The sequence below is a fragment of the Scyliorhinus torazame genome, chromosome 8 (genome assembly GCF_047496885.1).
Source record: "Scyliorhinus torazame isolate Kashiwa2021f chromosome 8, sScyTor2.1, whole genome shotgun sequence".
Lineage (NCBI taxonomy): Eukaryota > Metazoa > Chordata > Chondrichthyes > Carcharhiniformes > Scyliorhinidae > Scyliorhinus > Scyliorhinus torazame.
In genome coordinates this window covers 238,316,598-238,335,135 of record NC_092714.1, presented here as the reverse complement: position 1 = coordinate 238,335,135, position 18,538 = coordinate 238,316,598, and the positions used below count along the sequence as shown (strand labels likewise).

Genomic DNA, 18,538 nt, shown 5'->3' with positions numbered 1-18,538 from the left:
CCACTGAACCTACGCATCTTTGGACTGTGGGAGGAAACCCACGCAAACATGGGGAGAAAATGCAAACTCCACACAGACAGCCGCCCAAGGCCGGTAAGTGGTTGTTGGGTTTGTGGGGGGAGGGGGGGCGGGGGCAGGGGGTGTGACCGAGCACTCAGCAGAGTGGCAGGGGTCAGACTATGGCATACATTGAGGAGCACAGCCGCTCAGCTTTCTGTAGGTTATCATCACCCCCCTGCCCTCGACGGTGATCCGCTGACGGTGCTGACGCAGTCCCAGCACCCTGGAGTGATGTAACTCATACGCTGAGAGAGTGGGAGATGAGGGTGGGGGTGGGCAAGGTAGCGATGATGGACCAGGCCACGTCCCAAGTGAATCGGATGAGTATGAGGGAGGCCCTAACGGCATGCCGGATCCTCGCCGCTGCACACATCCTGCAGCCTCCGGCTAGTCCTCCGCTTCTTTCCTGGGCTCGTCCTCCAGCCCTGCTAGTCCTCACCATCCTCATCCTCCTCCTCGGAGGTGGGCACACGTTCCTCGTCACCAACCTCCATCTTGTGGAGGACATAGCAGAACACCACAAAGCGGGCGACCCTCTGAGGGATGTACACCACCGGAGCAGTTGAGACATCGGAAACGCATCTTGAGGAGTCTGGTGCACACCTCAATGACTGCCCAATTGGCTGCATGTACCTCGTTGTACCGGGTCTCCGCTTCAGTCTCCGGCCTCCGTACTGGCGTCTTTAGCCAGGTCCTCAGCGGGTACCACGTATCCCCCAAGAGCCATCCGCGCACGTCTTGGGGTGGTCCTCGAAGAGGCTGGGGATGACCGTCTGCCCCAGGATGTAGCTGTCGTGGATGCTCCCCGGGAAGCATGCACACATGTGCATTATCTTCATGTGGTGGTCGCACACGAGTTGTATGTTGAGGGAGTGGAATCCCTTTCTATTAATGTAGGGCACTACCAGGTGGCCCGGTTAGCGCAGGGCAACATGCATGCCATCTATTACCCCCTGGATCTGGGGCATCCCAGAGATGGCAGAGAAACCTGCTGCCCGAGCACTTTGACATCCTCTCCCCCCAACCCACCCCCTACCAACACAGCACTGTCTGTGGCACGCCCTAGCACCCATAAGCACCGCCCCTCCATGTCCAGGAGCAGTGCCCGCACATGCCACCTGCGACAGACACATCCTGATGCACCGTGTTCGGAGGAGACGTTGGCCCTCAACAGACAGGAAAGGGTACAGATGGGCAGAAGCGTGCCAGACATCAGAATCCTCATCCCCTATGAGGAGCGGGCCCTGGAAGTTGCAGGGGTGACCGGGGACAGATCATTCACCGACCTCGAGATTAGTCTGCACCACAAAGGTGAGAATCCCTCGCCCCCCATCCAGATGACCTGTCTCAAGTGTGGAGTACATGTCGAGGAACTATGACCTTTCTCTCTCACTAATCGCATGTTTATTCTCCTGCAGGATCCCCACGCCGCCCGTTCCCCCTACCCCGTAACACTGGAGAACAATTTGGAGGAGAGCTCGGAGGACGACACTGTCCATGTGTCACAGCTGTCACCCTCACCAACGCAGAGACACACACCTCGGTGGGCGGCAGTAGTGGACAGGCTTCTGGGGCACAATCTGGTGAGCACCACACAGATGCTGATGCACATCAGGTGGAGAGAGGAACATCCAGGGGAGACAGCAGTCGGAGGTCTGCTGGATCCCAGGACTTAACTGAGTCCCAGTCAGATGTCGAGCTTCAGGACCAGGCCATCCCGGAGCTGATACTGTCGCGAGGATGCGGCCGTGATATTCAGAGGGGGATGTCAGTGACACTCCTGCAAGTCCACAGCCGATTGGAGGAGTCCCAAAGGCTAAGGGCGCAGGAGATGGCGCTGGCAATGCATGGCACCGAGGCCAACAATGCACAGTGGAAAGCCTGCAGCATGGCACCATGAGTGGTGGTGTCCTAGACATGGCTCAGTCAATGGTGACCATGGCTGAGAGCCTCAACAACATGTCCCAGTTACTGGGGGACATGTCCCAGATGCAGCGGGACCTTGCCGATGCAATGCAGAGCATGTCCCAGTCGCTGAGGAACATGTCCCAGGCGCATGTGGACATTGGTGAGGCACTGCAGAACATGGCCCAGTTGCTGAGGGGCATTGGTGAGGGCGTTGACACCATGGTGCGGACAACCGGGATGCGTCAGGGCCGGCGGGACTGGATAGTGCAACTGCTTCTCCAAGGGAGATCCCCAGGGCCCCACAGGCACCGTCCCGGAGGGAGCGCTGGAGCCCAACCCTGTGTCTCCCACGAGGGCGGCGATGGGACAGCAAGGTGAGAGCTCCCGGTAAGTCAGCCGGGGCCCTCCGGTCCCAGGCCCTCCAGAGGACATCTGCCAAAGGCATCAAAGGACACAGGGCGCAGAGAGCAGCAGACTGCTTCCACTTCAGATATGCATCCGGGGCCCACTCAGAATGGGGGTGGGGGGGGGGGGGGGGCGGCAGGAGACACCATGGGGCATTGATTGTATACCATTAAAACACGTTACACCTGGAACATGTGAGGCCTCCGTCATGTTATTCCATACAGCCGGCCGGGCTTCTTTCCCCCCCCCCCCCACCCCCGACAATGCACACACGCACCCTCTGTTTGAGGGGTAAATAGCAGTACCATTCCCCAGCCTGTGTGTTTTGACTGTTGGCTGCTGCCTCTATGGGAGGGTTTGAAGCCTCCAGGGTTTGGGCAAAGTGTTTAGACCTCAGTTAGATTGGAATGCAGTGCAGTGATCATCATCTGAGACAAGGGAATGCACGCGAGAGCTGTGTAGTGCTTGCATACCTAACAATGCCAACTCCTTATCAGCAATAGCCTTCAGCTGTGCAGCCAGAGGCTGCTCAGAGTCAGAAGGTGTTCAAGTGACCTCCCACATGCTGATATGTGTGGTGGGACTGACAGGCAGCTGGTGTGTAGCTGCCCCTGTTATGGGTAGACAAATACCCAGCATTCAGCCCGCAAGTGCTGGGCCCCTGCCCCTCCAGCTACCCCCGCCCCCAAGCAGGGGGTGGCAGCTCCAATGTGCCCGGGCTGCGTTCCCGGTTCCAAAGATGGCTACCCATTTCCTCCAATCCCCTCAGCAGCCATTGCGCTAGGTTCCTGTTGTGAAATAGGTGTACTGATTGGCGCAGGCATGATGTCCTGCTGGGAAGCTGGTTAGATCCCAGGAGGCCGTTAGATAGGGCGATTGTCTCGTTAATGAGATGGGAATTGTCCTTAATTGATGATTATTGATTTCTCACTACATCTAGGCGTGATCCTGAATCAGCCAACGGGAGCAAGCCATTTAGGTTGAAAACTACTCCAAGACAGGTGAGGTTCCCCATTTTGGCCCGTCCCGCGATCTAACTGGCTCGCCCCAGGACACGCCGGACGTTGCGCGGCCATTAAATCGCGCCCTTAGAATTCTTTTCCGTATTGAGGAACTAAACTTGCCGACCAGGCCGGCTCCTCAGAGATCGGGGTGCCATTTTGTAAGCGTGCCCCGATCTTAAAGTGAGCTGGAGGGTTCCCCACACCACACACTCACAGGCAATGTGACCTCCCGCAGACATGGGCAAGACCCCTAGCCCTCGACCCCCGAGGACAACCTATCCCATCACTAAACGTTATCGTGAGCACGCCTCCCCCCCCCCCCCCCCCCTCCCCCCTCCCCCCCCCCCCCCCCCTCCCCCCCCCCCCAATGTATGAGGGTGGCACTGCCTCACAGCAGCCCATCCTTGTGAACATCGGGGCCTGGCTAGGAGATGAAGTGGCCCATAACAAACTGTTGTGGAAAGGTGAGTTATGGCATGCCTGTCTTCTTCATGCTAACATGCCATCTTGCCAGCGGTGGGGTAGGTGGCGCATGGTCCCCCCACTTAGAGGCCAATGAAGGCATGCTAGTGGCCTTTAAGAGCTTTCGCACACCACCACTGGCATTTACCAGTGACCTTGGGACAGGGACGGCCACTCTGATAGGTGGGAAGACCACCAGTGAACCCTGGAGTCTCCCAGGGGCTTGGGAAGCATCTTCAATTCAGTCCCATGGAGGGGACCCTCAGCTCAATGGCCGACCCACAAGCAACACCCCTGCTTCCCCTCATGAATGCCTCCCCTTGCCATGTACCTGCCTGCCTACTCTAACACTCCAGGTTACACTGCTGAACCGCCGCCCTCCAATTGGTCAGCAGCTCTATCACTTCTTAATAGGGACAGCTGTCCCGTCTGACAAGATACAGCCCTGGGTCCTGCACACCGTCAAAATGGGCTGCCTTTCGGCTCTCGGCCCTGCTGGCAGGACTTCACCTGCGATGACTAAATCCACCCATTAACTCGGTTTCTCTCTCCACAGATGTTGCCAGACTTGAGTATTTCCAGGAATTTCTGGTTTTGTTTTGCCCCAGCACTACTTTGGAATGAGCAACAATAAACACAGAAACTGCAAAATCAACAGCAAATCCAGGACTAATAGCCTGTAGCAATATTCAAAGAAAGTGGATGCCAAGGTTATGCATCATCAATTAACATTTCAGCACATCGGAATGTTACTGCAATCAAGGCAGTGTGAAAGTGTTGGAATATAACACCCTGTATTTCCACAATTCTTACCTGCAGTACTGTCTGTTCCGCTCTGAATTGGATTTGGGCTGGGACTCTGCGAAGTGGGTGGTGTTGCTTGTTCCCATTGATCCAGTTGGTAGTTTTTTTCTCCATTCACTACAGGCTGTGAAGATAAAATCAGATTTTTTTTTTTAAAGTCAAAATTGTTTCTTATTTAATGTGTGCACTTTCTTAATCACCTCTGTATTTGACACATGGGACCAGTTTAGGAAACTGGAGAATTCAAAGCTAGGTACGAATAATTACCTCCCATGTGTGGCATAATTTTTGGTTCATGTAGGCGATAACGCTGGGGCCACTAATTTGCGTTGACTGAATCAGTCAGGTTGTATTTTGATTAAATGGGAACAATGACAGAAAGGAAAAGAGCCTCTGGTCTGTCCAGCCTGTCCCACACAATTATGATGCATAATTCTACACTACATGCTCTCTGACCCACACACTCTCTGACCCTCTCTGTCTCACAGGGGTTCCAAAAAAAAGGACAAAAATCGAGTCGAATGTGGGAAGAAAAATCTGGGAAGTTCCTCTTCAGCCAGCTGGGCAATCAATAACTTTTAGAAATGGTGGCGCAGACTTTTCTTGTTGATTTATGGATTGAATTTCACCACTCTATGTGTCATTCTATGCAAACTACAAACATGTGGATTTGATTCCATACTGGTATATATATAATTTATATGGGTGCGTGTTCCATTCGCAATGTAATTAATTTATACGCTCTTATAGTTTTAAAACTGATAATACACAGCAAGGTGATATGTAAAACGCACCATTCAGAATAAGCAAAACTGATTAAAGGGACTGAAGTTTAACTTGCTTTTGAGGCAGTTCTGCCCTTTACCTGCATCAGGAAATGGTCCCATGATTTGTCAAAATTGGGTGAGGGGTCCTGCAGTTCGAGGGTCCTGCCGTGGAAAGACAGGTGTTTGGCAGAATGGAGGGGTCTTTTGATCCAGCAGTGCTGAAGAAGGGGAATCTGAGGTTTGTTAGGGCAGTGGAAAGCAAACATGAGGTTCAATATATTTAGGTGGTTGGCTCAACTGCGCATTCTCAGGGCTGAATTTTAACTTACAAAAGCAAGTGGGTTTGGAGTCGGGTGAGATGTGAAAACTTTTGAAATCTCAAACCCGACCTCAGCTCAGGTCTAATGAGGATGGGACAAACGGTAGGCAGCCAATCCTGGAAGCGGAGGCGGAGGGGTGGGGGTCAGCTACTGATATCCTCTAATTAAACAATGGCCAACAAGGACAGTTTCGGGAGGAAGGCAAGTACTTAATCCCAGCCTCCACCCCACCCCAGATAAGAGATTGAATTCACAATTCCGTCCCCCCCACCCGCTCCAGGGTTGAAGATCTTATCACTACCACTTCCACCTCTCCCCCTACCCTCATCCCCCTCAATATGCCCCACAGTAGCAGGAGAAAGTGGCTGACTTACACCTGCACTCTACTCTGGCCCTGTCCAACTGGAAACCAAACCTATCAATCAGGGTGATTTCCGAGCTTGGAATCAGTCAAACCAAAACTAAAATCTACATCATGTGGAGGAATTCAAAATTCCAGGTTTCCCAACAGAAACTCAGAGCCCAATCCATAGGAGAGACTCCCGATAACAGAACCCCCCCCCCCCCCCCATAAGAGAGACCCCCCATAAGAGAGACCTCCCCATAAGATAGCCAAGTTCTGCACATATGAGTACGACCTCATCCGGGACCTTGGATTCATGTCGCATTACATTCGCCCCCCCCACCATCTGGCCTGGGCTTGCGCAATCCTACCAAATGTCCGGTCTTGAGACAATTCACACCTCTTTGTGATTATCCCTCTCTCCAGATGCTCCGCCTGGACCTGTAAAGACTTAATTACCTGCAAAGACTCACATTCAAAGTATCGTCTTGCATTATTGACTTTGTCTTTATATGTGTTTCTGGGACTTCCGGTTGTGGCTATGCTGAGCTAAGTCGCATGTTTGGCAGCTCCCGCCAGAAACGGACTTTTGGGCTCTTTTGAGGGGCCCCAGCGGCATTTGTTCGACGGTTCCCAGTGTGAGAAGGTGACAGTACGATTTCCCCGGCACTGTATGGATTGGACCAGGAGTGGAGCGGTGAAAAAAGTAATTCTGGTGCAGCGAAAGGTGCGAGGGAGGAAAGCCAAGATGGTGGCGGGTGGAGACCAGGCAGCGTGGGCGCAAGAGCAGCAGGAGTTTCTCAAGCGCTGCTTCACGGAATTGAAAGCAGAGCTGCTGGAGCCAATGAAGGCTTCGATCGACAAGATGGCCGAGACCCAGAAGGCCCAAGGGGCGGCGATCCGGGAGAGCGGCAGAAGGCCTCGGAGAATGAGGACGAGATATTGGGCCTGGCGGTGAAGGTGGAGGCGCACGAGGCGCTGTATAAGAAATGGCAGGAGAAGTTCGAGGACATGGAGAATCGGTCGAGGAGGAAGAATCTGCGGATTCTGGGTCTCCCGGTGGGAGTGGAGGGGTCGGATGCTGGAGCATATGTGGTCACGATGCTGAAGACGTTGATGGGCGCGGGTGCCTTCCCAAGGCCCCTGGAGCTGGATGGGGCCCACCGAGTTCTAGCGAGGAAGCCCATGTCTAATGAGCCGCCGCGGGCGGTATTGGTGCAGTTCCACCGCTTGGTGGACAGGGAGTGTGTCCTAAGATGGGCAAAAAAGGAGCGGAGCAGCAGGTGGGAGAATGCAGAGGTCCGTATATACCAGGACTGGAGCATGGAGGTGGCCAAGAAGAGGGCCGGGTACAATCGGGCTAAGGCGTTTCTGCATCGGAAGGGGGTGAAATTTGGGATGCTGCAGCCGGCGCGACTGTGGGTCACGTTTAAGGACCGGCACCATTACTTTGAGACGCCAGAGGAGGCGTGGACCTTTATTCAGGCCGAAAAGTTGGACACGGATTGAGGGTCAGTTGTGAGGGGGGGTCGCGTGGGGCTACTGTGGTTACTGTGCTTTGGGGGATGTTCTATTCTTTTCTGTATTGTTTCCTTGGGTGCTGGGTGGGGTAGGGTGAAATGGTTCAAAGTGGGGGGTTTGTGAGAGTGTGGGCGTCAGTGGTTGGAAGGACGGGGCCCCATTGGGGGGAGGGGAGATGGGAGGCCCGAGGTGGGGGAACTGGGATTAGGCCGCAAAAGGGAGATGCGCCAGAGAGGTCGGGGCCGGTCTGATGGAAAAGGAAGGGGCAGGGCCGGGAGGGGGGGGGGGGGGGGCAGTGTTGGAGAGGAACGCCCACTGATGGACAGGAGGGGGTGGGGGGAGGCTACCACACTGGGGGGTCAATGGAGTGGCGGGAGTGGCCGGGGCCAACATGAGTCAGCTGACTTACGGGGGTGCTATGGGGGGAGAAATGCAGCTAGAGGGGGGAACTGGGTTGCTGCTGGCCAAAGGTGAGCTGGAGCTCGGAGAGAGTCGGGGCAGGGGTCTGCCGCTGGGGGGAATGGAGAGTGCGGGAGGCGCGGGCACGTGGCTGGCCTAGAAAAGGGGATGGCTAATCGGCAGGGGGTGGGGGCGGGAAGCCCCCTGATCCGGCTGATAACTTGGAATGTGAGAGGCCTGAACGGGCCAGTCAAGAAGGCCCGTGTGTTCGTGCACCTGAAGGGACTGAAGGCAGATGTGGTTATGCTCCAGGAGACGCATTTGAGGGTGGCAGATCAGGTTAGGCTGAGAAAGGGGTGGGTACGGCAGGTTTTCCGCTTGGGGTTGGACGCAAAGAATCGAGGGGTGGTGATTTTGGTGAGGAAGCGGGTGTCGTTTGAGGCGCTGAACATCGTGGCAGACAATGGAGGTAGGTATGTGATGGTGAGTGGTAAGCTGCAGGGGGTGCGGGTGGTTTTAGTGAATGTATATGCCCCGAATTGGGACGATGCCGGATTTATGCGGTGCATGTTGGGCCGGATTCCGGATCTGGAGGCAGGGAGCTTGATAATGGGGGTGGGGGGGACTTCAACACGGTACTGGATCCAGCATTGGACCGCTCCAGGTCCAGGATGGGTAAGAGGCCAGCGGCGGCCAAGGTGCTGAGGGGGTTTATGGACCAGATGGGAGGAGTGGACTCATGGAGGTTTGTCAGGCCGGGGGCCAGGGAATTTTCTTTTTTTTCCCACGTCCATAAAGCCTACTCCTGGATAGACTTCTTCATTATGAGCAGGGTACTAATTCCGAGGGGGAGGGCACGGAGTATTCGGCCATAGCCATCTCAGACCATGCCCCGCATTGGGTGGAGCTGGAGCTAGGGGAGGAGAGGGACCAGCGCCCGCTGTGGCGCCTGGATGTGGGCTTGCTGGCGGATGAGGAGGTGAGCGGGCGGATCCGGGGGTGCATTGAAAGCTATCTAGAGGCTAAGGATAATGGGGAGGTGCAGGTGGGGGTGGTCTGGGAGGCGCTGAAGGCGGTGATTAGGGGAGAGCTAATCTCCTCTAGGGCCCACAAGGAGAAGAAGGAGAGGAGAGAGAGGGAGAGATTGATGGGGGAGATTTAAAGGGTGGATAGGAGGTATGCAGAGGTCCCCGAGGAGGGACTACTCAAGGAGCGATGAAGCCTCCAGGCCGAGTTCGACCTGTTGACCACCAAGAAGGCAGAGGTGCAGTGGAGGAAAGCGCAAGGGGCGGTGTATGAGTACGGGGAGTAGGCTAGCCCGATGTTGACACACCAGCTTCGGAAGCGGGAGGCAGCGAGGGAGATTGGGGGAGTCAGGGATAAAAGGGGGAACATGGTGCGGAGTGCGGTGGGAATAAATGGGGTATTTAGAGACTTTTATGAGGGGCTGTATAGGTCTGAGCCCCCGACGGAGATGGGGGGGATGCATCGATTTTTGGATCGACTGAGGTTCCCGAGGGTGGAGGAGGAGCAGGTGGCTGGGCTTGGGGCACCGGCAGGGCTGGAGGAGCTGACTAAGGGGCTGGGGAGTATGCAGGCGGGGAAGGCACCGGGGCCAGATGGTTCCCGGTGGAATTTTACCCAAAGTACATGGACCTGCTTGGCCCTCTATTAGTGAGGACTTTCAATGAGGCGAGGGAGGGTGGGGTGGGGCCCTACCCCCGATGATGTCCAGGGCGCTGATCTCGCTGATCTTGAAGCGGGACAAGGACCCATTTCAGTGTGGGTCATATAGGTCAATCTCTCTCCTCAACGTGGACGCGAAGCTGTTAGCAAAGGTGTTGGCTACCAGAATTGAGGACTGTGTCCCGGGGGTGATTCACGAGGACCAGACGGGTTTTGTTAAGGGAAGGCAGCTGAATACCAATGTGCGGAGGCTCCTTAACATAATCATGATGCCTATAGTGGAGGGGGAGGCGGAGATACTGGCGGCGATGGACGCGGAGAAGGCCTTCGATAGGGTGGAGTGGGGGTACCTCTGGGAAGTGTTGAGGAGGTTTGGGTTCTGGGAGGGGTTCATTAGTTGGGTTAGGCTACTTTACGAAGCCCCGGTGGCGAGTGTGGCCACGAATCGGAGGAGGTTGGAATACTTTCGGCTATTCCGGGGGATGAGGCAGGGGTGCTATTTGGATTGGCAATTGAGCCTTTGGCTGTGGCTCTAAGGGAGTCCAGGAACTGGAGGGGGGGGGGACCGGGTTTTGTTGTATGCCGATGACCTGTTACTGTATGTGGCGGACCAATGGGGGGGATGCCGGAGGTGATGCGGATCCTCAGGGAGTTTGGAGACTTTTCCGGGTATAAGCTCAACGTGGGGAAGAGTGAGCTCTTCATGGTACACCCAGGAGACCAGGGAAGGGGGATAGACGAGCTTCCACTGAAGAGGGCGGAAAGGAGTTTTCGGTACCTGGGGATCCAGGTGGCCAGGTGCTGGGGGGCCCTACACAAGCTCAACTTGATGAGGCTGGTGGAGCAGATGAAGGAGGAGTTTAAAAGGTGGGATATGCTGCCACTCTCCTTGGCGGGTAGGGTACAGTCGGTGAAGATGACGGTGCTCCCGAGGTTCCTTTTTATATTCCAGTGCCTCCCCATCCTGATCCCCAAGGCTTTTTTTAAGCGGGTCAATAGGAGCATCATGGGATTCGTATGGGTGAAAAAGACCCCTAGGGTGAAAAGGGTGTTTCTGGAGCGGAGTAGGGACAGAGGAGGGTTAGCGTCACCTAATCTGTGTGGGTATTACTGGGCTGCCAATGTGGTGATGATACGCAAGTGGGTAATGGAGGGGGAGGGGGCGGCGTGGAAGAGGCTGGAGATGGCGTCCTGTGTGGGCACGAGTCTGGGAGCGCTGGGGGGGGGGGGGGGGGGGGGGGGAGAGTACTTTGTGTTTTCTACTGTGTTTATTATTGCTTAATGGGGGGTTTGTATATTGGGGGAATTTGTGATGTAGTTGTAAGATGTTTATTTAGGTGTTCTTTGTTTTTCTTTTTTCTGTAAGGGTTTGTTGAAAATATGTAAAAATTTGAATAAAAATATTTCTTTTTTTAAAAATGTGTGTTTCTGGAACCCACCACTTCATTCACCTGAGGAAGGAGCTGCGCGCCGAAAGCTAGTGATTTGAAACAAACCAATTGGACTTTAACCTGGTGCCATAAGACTTCTTACTGTTGTTTGCTGTCTCACAAAGAGGTCCTCAGGCTTGAATGGTGAAGGGCTGAATTCGCTATTTGGGAGACTATGGGCGGGATTCTCCGATTGCCGACGGCGAAATCACGTTCGGCGATTGGCCAGAGAATCCATTTTTACGCCAGAATTGGGAACGGCGCCATTTTTCGGATGCTGCGCCCCTCAAAAACAGCGTACCCAAGGAGTACACCGCATGCCATTGGGGTGGTCTCAGGACGTCAGCCGAGGCCCTCACCCGATGTTCCGCCCCCAATGGGGCAACTTCCCGACAGTGTCGGTCGCGTGTCCTCTCAATTTTCGGGGACCTCACGTGGCGGCTGTGGACTGTGTCCAGGGCCACCACATTCCGGGTCGGGGGAGGGGTGAGCCTTTTCGCTGGCAGGGGGAGCTTCGGCGTGGCAGCTGGCGAGGGGTGGTCCAGGGGTGGCGAGCCGGGTTAAATGGGGGCACTATTTGATAGGCCGGATCCACGCACAGCCGGCGACATGTTGTATGGCGCAGCTGCCACAGGCCGCCACCATGCGCATGCGCGGCCAAGGACTCAACCATTCTGTGTCCGTATCTGCAGGTAAAGCTGGGGGCTTTATGTGGCTGCTTGCTCCCCACCGGCCGGAACATCGGTACGGGGTCGGCGCTGATGTTTTGGTCGTAAGACCGGTCGCTTCCTCCGGACATAGCCGCAAAATCGGAGAATCCAACCCGATGTTCTCCAGCCGGAGATGAATCGCCTCTGATATGCGCTCACATTGGGAGCGAGAACAGATGTGATACAAATTTATGCATGGCGGAGATTGAGAGGGATTCCCTCCGGAATCCCACTATCGACTGCCATTTTGAGTTGGCGGCCCAACAGTGAGGTCTGGTGGCTGGGCACCGCCCCCTATAATGCAATTCTGTCTCCCCAACCATGGGATTTGTGGGGTCACTCTCCCCAGACGACCCCCCAACTGAGACCCCCATTAGAGACGCCCCCACCAAAAACTTTACGCCCACCAGAGCCCACTGCGTAAGAGAGACTCCCCCAGAAGAGAGACTCCCCCCAGAAGAGAGACTCCCACCAGAGAGCACTTCCCCAACACAGAAACCCCTGCCTGGAAGCTAGATAGCAGTCCAGTCAGTGACAGTGAAAAATATCACTGCTTTAAAGCTCACCTGTGCAATACTCCTGCTGGCTCAGACAGAGAAAGCAGCAACTGCAAATTCCTAGAAAGGGAAAACCACATCAACTGGGTTTAAATCCCCTCAGGTCTTTGATCCGCAAGGGTTTCATTCACATCAATGGGAATTGGTTTTACTGGGCTGTGATGACAGCTTACGCACAGCCAGCTATCTGGATTGTTTAATTTCATTTCCAATCAGGATTGAATAGGTCTCAAGTACCCAGCTGTAAACGACCACAATGTTTATGAACACCTATCTATGATTGACAGCTCTTGGACCCCATCAATGGCAGATAAGTGCTTTCTGCAGAGAAAATCCAATTTTTTGGATGACGCTGGATTCCCCACCTCATCAGGAACTCCACGACGGGTGGTGGACGGTGGAGAGTCCAGGCAAACTATTTGTTGGTAACCCATAACTAGGTACACCTCAAAGGCACAGCCCTGCAAGTACTGTCTCAATGCTGGCTTATTCCAGACTCCACTACACAGTCTACCATCATGTGACTCTCGATATCACTATGTGGGTGGTTAACCCTCGCTCTGCCAAATAGCCTTACATTACACGTCAGGAGGAAACAGTCTAAATAATAAACTTAAGCAATTGTAGCTGAATGAAAATGCCGGAGGTCAATTTCAGGGGTCAAGTAAAGGTGATAGAGACAACATGAAATATCTGCTTTAAAATAATCACCGCACAACTGCGACAAAGTGTGACATTCCAAAATGCCAAGTATGCAATTCAGCAAGCTAAGTATAGAGCGCTATAGTAGAATAATGTTATGTTTAGATGTTACTCCTTTAATGAAAGAGCATCTTAGATTTAAGAAAAAGTCCATGCCAGGCAGGAATAAAAGGGAATGTGGTTGAAGTAGGTTGCTATGCATTTGAAGGCCGAGAGAGATTAAGTGGTTTTAGAAAAGAGTTTGAGAGAGAAAGGATGTAATAGTTGAAAAATGTGCCATAATTGGTAAAGGTGCCAAGAAAGCAAAGAGGAAAATTGTACGTAAGCCTTGATTTATAGAGCAGTTCACACAACCACCGGATGTCTCAAAGTGCTTGATGGGCAATCAAGTACTTTTTTGGAGCGGAGTCTTTGTTGCAATGTGGGATACGCGGCGGTGAATTTATGCACAGCAAGCTCCCACAAACAACAATGTGATAATGACCACCAAACCTGTTTTTGTGATGTTGCACGAGGGATAATATTGGCCAGGACACCGGGGATAAAGCCCCTGCTCGTCTTTGAACAGTGCAACGGGATCTTTTATGTGCACCTGAGAGGGCTAAAGGGGTGCTCGGTTTAACAGCCCTGATTCAAAAGACAAATATCATTCCTTCACATTGGTTAGTATTGATAAAAAATTGTATCAATATACAAATGGTAATAAAACAAAATCATTTTAGTATTATTTTTCTTGCCTTTATAGCTTCCAGTTTTTCTTGAGGTAAATTATCTACGAGCAGCAGGATTAGCACATAAAATGTAAACCATACAGGAACAATACATGTCTGCATCATCCAGTTAAATCAATGCATGTTAAATTATTATTCGAGCAGGAGCCTGCCATCAGCTAACAGCCACCAAAGCTAATTTACCCAAAACACAAGTGGCAGGATTCGCCGGCCTACCAGCCGCGTGTTTCTCAGCGTCGCATCGTTTGCTGGCGGAGGGATTCTCTGCTCCCGCCGCTGTCAGTGGCATTTCCCGTTGATGCCACCCAGCACCGCCAGGAAACCCGTGGGCAGGGGTGCACTGCCGGTGGAACCAGAGAGTCCCACCGCCAGCGAACGGCCGGAGAATTCCGGCGAGTAAAACTGTGCACATCTGGGGCGGGATTCTCCGATATCGGCGCGATGTCCGCCGACCAGCGCCAAAAATGGCGTGAATCAGTCCGGCATCGCGCCGCCCCAAAGGTGCGGAAGTCTCCGCATCTTGAGGGGCCGAGCCCTCACCTTGAGGGGCTAGTCCCGTGCCGGACTGATATACGCCCCGCCAGCTGGTGGGAAAGGCCTTTGGTGCCCCGCCAGCTGGCGCGGAAATTACTTTGCCGGGCGGCGCATGCGCGGGAGCGTCAGCGGCCGCTCACGGCAACCCCGCACATGCGCAGTGGAGGGGATCTCTTCTGCCTCCGCCATAGTGGAGACCATGGCGAAGGCGGATGGAAAAGAATGCCCCCACGGCACAGGCCTGCCCGCGGATCGGTGGGCTCCGATCGCGGGCCAGGCCACCGTGGGGGCACCCCCCGGGGCCAGATCGCCCCACGCGCCCCCCCCCAGGACCCCGGAGCCCGCCCGCGCCGCCTTGTCCTGCTGGTAAGAGAGGTGGTTTGATTCTCGCCGGCGGGCCGGAGAATCGCCGGGAGGTCCCGCCAACCGGCGCGGCGCGATTCCCACCCCCGCCGAATATCCATTGCCGGAGAATTCGGCAACCGGCAGGGGCGGGATTCACGCCAGTCCCCGGCGATTCTCCGGCCCGGCGGGGGTCGGAGAATCCCGCCCCGATTTCAAATTAATTATAGAAGAAATATATAGAATATGTTTCAAAGCCATAACACATCTTAAGAGCTGTGACAAGATTTTAAGATGTGCATTTGTAAAACGTATATGCAAACTATTTCTCTAAGAAAGTCATTACAAACCCAAACACTGAAATGGTCAGACATTTAACCATGTCCACAGAATTATTATTTTTTAATTATGGAGAAAAGTTGTACACTAATGGAAGCGTTAACGTAATTGCAGTACTTTTTTTTCATACAGTCATAAATTCATAGAAAGTTGCAGCACAGAAAGAGACCTTTAGTCCCTCAATTGTACATCAGGTTGATCTCCAGATGAGGCACCAAACTAAGACCACTCAGCTACTCACCCATTATGTCCCTCGCTCTGCATGGGTGGTTGTGAAGTTAGTAATGGGGACTTTCAGAGCTTTGATTTTTAAACCAACCTACATCATCATCCAGCCCACATCAAATAGGAGCTAAATTGGAATTTGCTAATTAAGAGATTAGTGTACTGCCTGCAATTTCAGCTGCAGGTACAGAGCATGCTAGCACATGCAACAATCCTGAGATGCTGGGCTGTGGGAAATTCAATGCAAATTGATCAAATTTGCAGATGGCATTCCAAGAAGGCATGATGGAAGGCAGCTCTGAAATTACAGTATGTTCTGGATAAAATATGTAAATAGACAGAGCCACATCAGATTGAAGTGAATGCAGACAAGCATATAGTACTGGACATCGAAGAAAAAGTAAACGCCCGTGTACTCAAGCAGTGAAATATAAAATCTAGACATCTTAGTAGGTAGGTGCCACTCAAACCCTCCAATCAATGCAAAGCAGCAAATCAATCCTGAACTGCAAAGTTAAAACAATGGAATGCAAGTGGTTACCAACATGGAGTCGATCAGACCACATTCTGGGCACTGCATCCAAACCTGGTTACCAAGACAAAAGGAGACATTAAAATGATGAAGGCAGTCCAGAGACAAACCACAAGAAAATTAATAATTGATAATTAATAATTCAGTAGAAGGGACTTTGAAGCCATTGAATTGTTGTAAAACCCAACTGGTTCAAAAAGTCATTTAGGGAAAGAAACCGGTCATCTTGACTCACTCTGACTTCAGTCCCACACCAATTTGGTGGACTCTTAACAGTCAAGTGGTCTGCCAAGCTACTCTGCATATTAACCACATGGACTTCAGTGTACAAGAAGGCGGTTCATCCCCACCTTCTCAGGCCTGCTAAGGGTGTACAATAAAGATCAGCCTCGCCAGCAATGTTCACATCCAGAGTGTCAACGTCTTAACAACTGCACTGATACGGTTATAGGAAACAGGTGATGGGTATTTGAGTGTATATAAATAGGGACACTGGGTACATGGGAGCAGAGCTTTGAGATTGAACAAACAATAATGTCTCTCAATTAACAAAAGCTCTGGGTGCGATTCTCCAGAAAGATTCTTAAGTGTTGTAGCGAACTGGAATTGCCACGAGCTTCCCGATGCTCGGCTCAGTGAGGCTGACAACGCTATTCAACGTTAATTGGTCAACTTAACGAAACCCCACGGGTTTCTTGCCACAGATATAGGCTCGCCAGCCAATTCACCTGCACCGTGCTTGCGAGCCCCCCCGCTAACAAGGTCGAGCAGCACTTAAGTTGCACTTGCTCAGCCAACCCCAGCCAGATCACAATAATGGCGCCCAGGAGACCAGCCGCAAGATTCAGGGACGCTGACCTAGAGATGCTCCTGGATGCAGTGGAGGCTGGGAGGGGTGTCCTGTTCACCCGAGGTTCGGGAGGGTTAGCCATAGGGCAGCCAGTGCTGCCAGGGATGAGGTGGCGGCGGCTGTGAGCACCAGGAGTGTGACCAGGAGGTCGGGCCTCCAGCGCCAAAAAAAGGTACACTGGACAGGCACGAGTGAGTAGACACCAACGCCCCCCCCCCACTCCCTCCCTCCTGAAACCTGTCTGCCCCCACAGGGGCATCCACCCCCCAACTCTCCATGGAATCCCCAAACATCCCTCCACCCCCTCCCCCTTCAAACGCCCAACCCTCCCTTCACACACACCCTCCCACCACTGTGAACCACGCATGTGGCTAACAATGCCCTCTCTGTGTCTCCTCAAGAAAAGCTCTCTCATAATCGCCGGGAGAGGGTCCAGGCTGGCGGAGGGGAGCCAGACCTAATAATCCTCACCACCTTTGAGGAGCGGGCCCTGGAGGTGACCGGTGTGGCCGAGGACAGAGCGGGTTCCCACGCGGAGGCTGGTGGACTCCGCAGAGGTGAGGAACCACCAGGCTCCACCCAGAGGACCCGTCAAATGTGAGTTGTTATTTCCTTACTGACTGACCCATCCCTCCACTGACCACATGTCCATTCTCCCGCAGGTCCACCAGCTGACGCCACCGGCCTATCTCAGGTGGCCCCCTCTCCAGACTCCCAGAAGACAACCTCGGAGGAGAGCTCTGTGGATGCCACCATAATAGTCGCGACACAGCTGTTACCCCCACCCTCCACCAGCGCAGATACACACACCCCAGTGGGAAACATTAGTGGACAGGCTTAGGGGGTTCAATCTGGTGAGCACACACTACTGTTGATGTACATCAGGTGGAGGCAGGAACCCCTAGGTGAGACAGCACTTGGGAGGGCTGCTGGATCCCTGAACCCAGCTGGGCAACAGCCTGATGCTGAGTTGGTGGAATAGAGCTGCCCGGAGCTGATGGAGACAATAGGGAGCAGCTGGGACATTCAGAGAGAGATGCCAGCGAAACCTCAGAGATCTATAGCCACATGAAGGAGTCCCAGAGGCTACGCTGCAGGAGTGTTGCCAGCAATGCGTGACACCGAGGCCAACACTGCCAGGGTGGTGACCACAGTGGAAAGCCTGGTGCACGACATCGGCACCGTTAGTGAAGTTGTCCAAGGCGTCGCTCGGTCAGTGATGGCCATGACTGAGGGTCTCGGCAGAATGTCTGCCTCGCTGGGGAATGTCTGCCTCACAGGTCCTCCAGCTGACCTTAATGAGGTTCTGCGGGACATGTCTCGCTCTCAGATGGGAATGGTCGAGGCACTGTGGAGCTTGGCCCAGTCGCAGGTGGGCATTGTCGAGGCGCTGCAGAGCACGGCCCAGTCACTGAGGGCCCAGTCACTGAGGGCATCGCTTAGTGTGTCGACGCGATAGTGCAGATCATGTGGAACCGCCAGGGCTGGCAAAGCCAAATGATGCAGGAGCAGCCGGGGCTCGATCCCCAGCTGCCCCTCCATTCCAAGGTGAACCCCAGGGTCCTATCGACATCGACTGGAAGGAAGGGGCGCTGAGTGCCAACCCAGACCCGTCCCATGGAGTGGGGATGGTGGCCATTGGCTCATCCAAGTTCCATTCCCATGATGAGGCTGGGGCCCTCCAGCTTCAGAGCCCCCAGAGGACGCCCGCCAGGAGCATCGAAGGCCACGGGATGAGGTAAGCAGCTGGCTGCCTCCGCTTCTGATGTGTATCCTGGGGAGAAACCACGACAAAGTGATAGAGTTAAGAAGATGAAGCACATCGAGGATCACAGAGGGCATTGGGGGTGAGGGGGGGGGGGAGCGGTGGGGTGTGGGGGTTGAGAAGGTGGGGGATGGCACTATCG

At 53.8% G+C, this 18,538-nt stretch overlaps 1 protein-coding gene across 9 annotated transcripts in view; it reads right to left on the bottom strand.

Annotated features, from left to right (window-relative positions):
* The window catches only part of dnmt3bb.1 (DNA (cytosine-5-)-methyltransferase 3 beta, duplicate b.1), a 352,173-nt gene that overhangs the window by 263,819 nt on the left and 69,816 nt on the right, over window positions 1–18,538 (bottom strand). For all 9 annotated transcript variants that reach the window (XM_072514981.1, XM_072514983.1, XM_072514985.1 and 6 more), the window contains one exon: window positions 4,653–4,767. In XM_072514981.1, coding sequence (XP_072371082.1) covers window positions 4,653–4,767 — 115 coding nt within the window. The remainder of the gene's footprint in view (window positions 1–4,652; window positions 4,768–18,538) is intronic.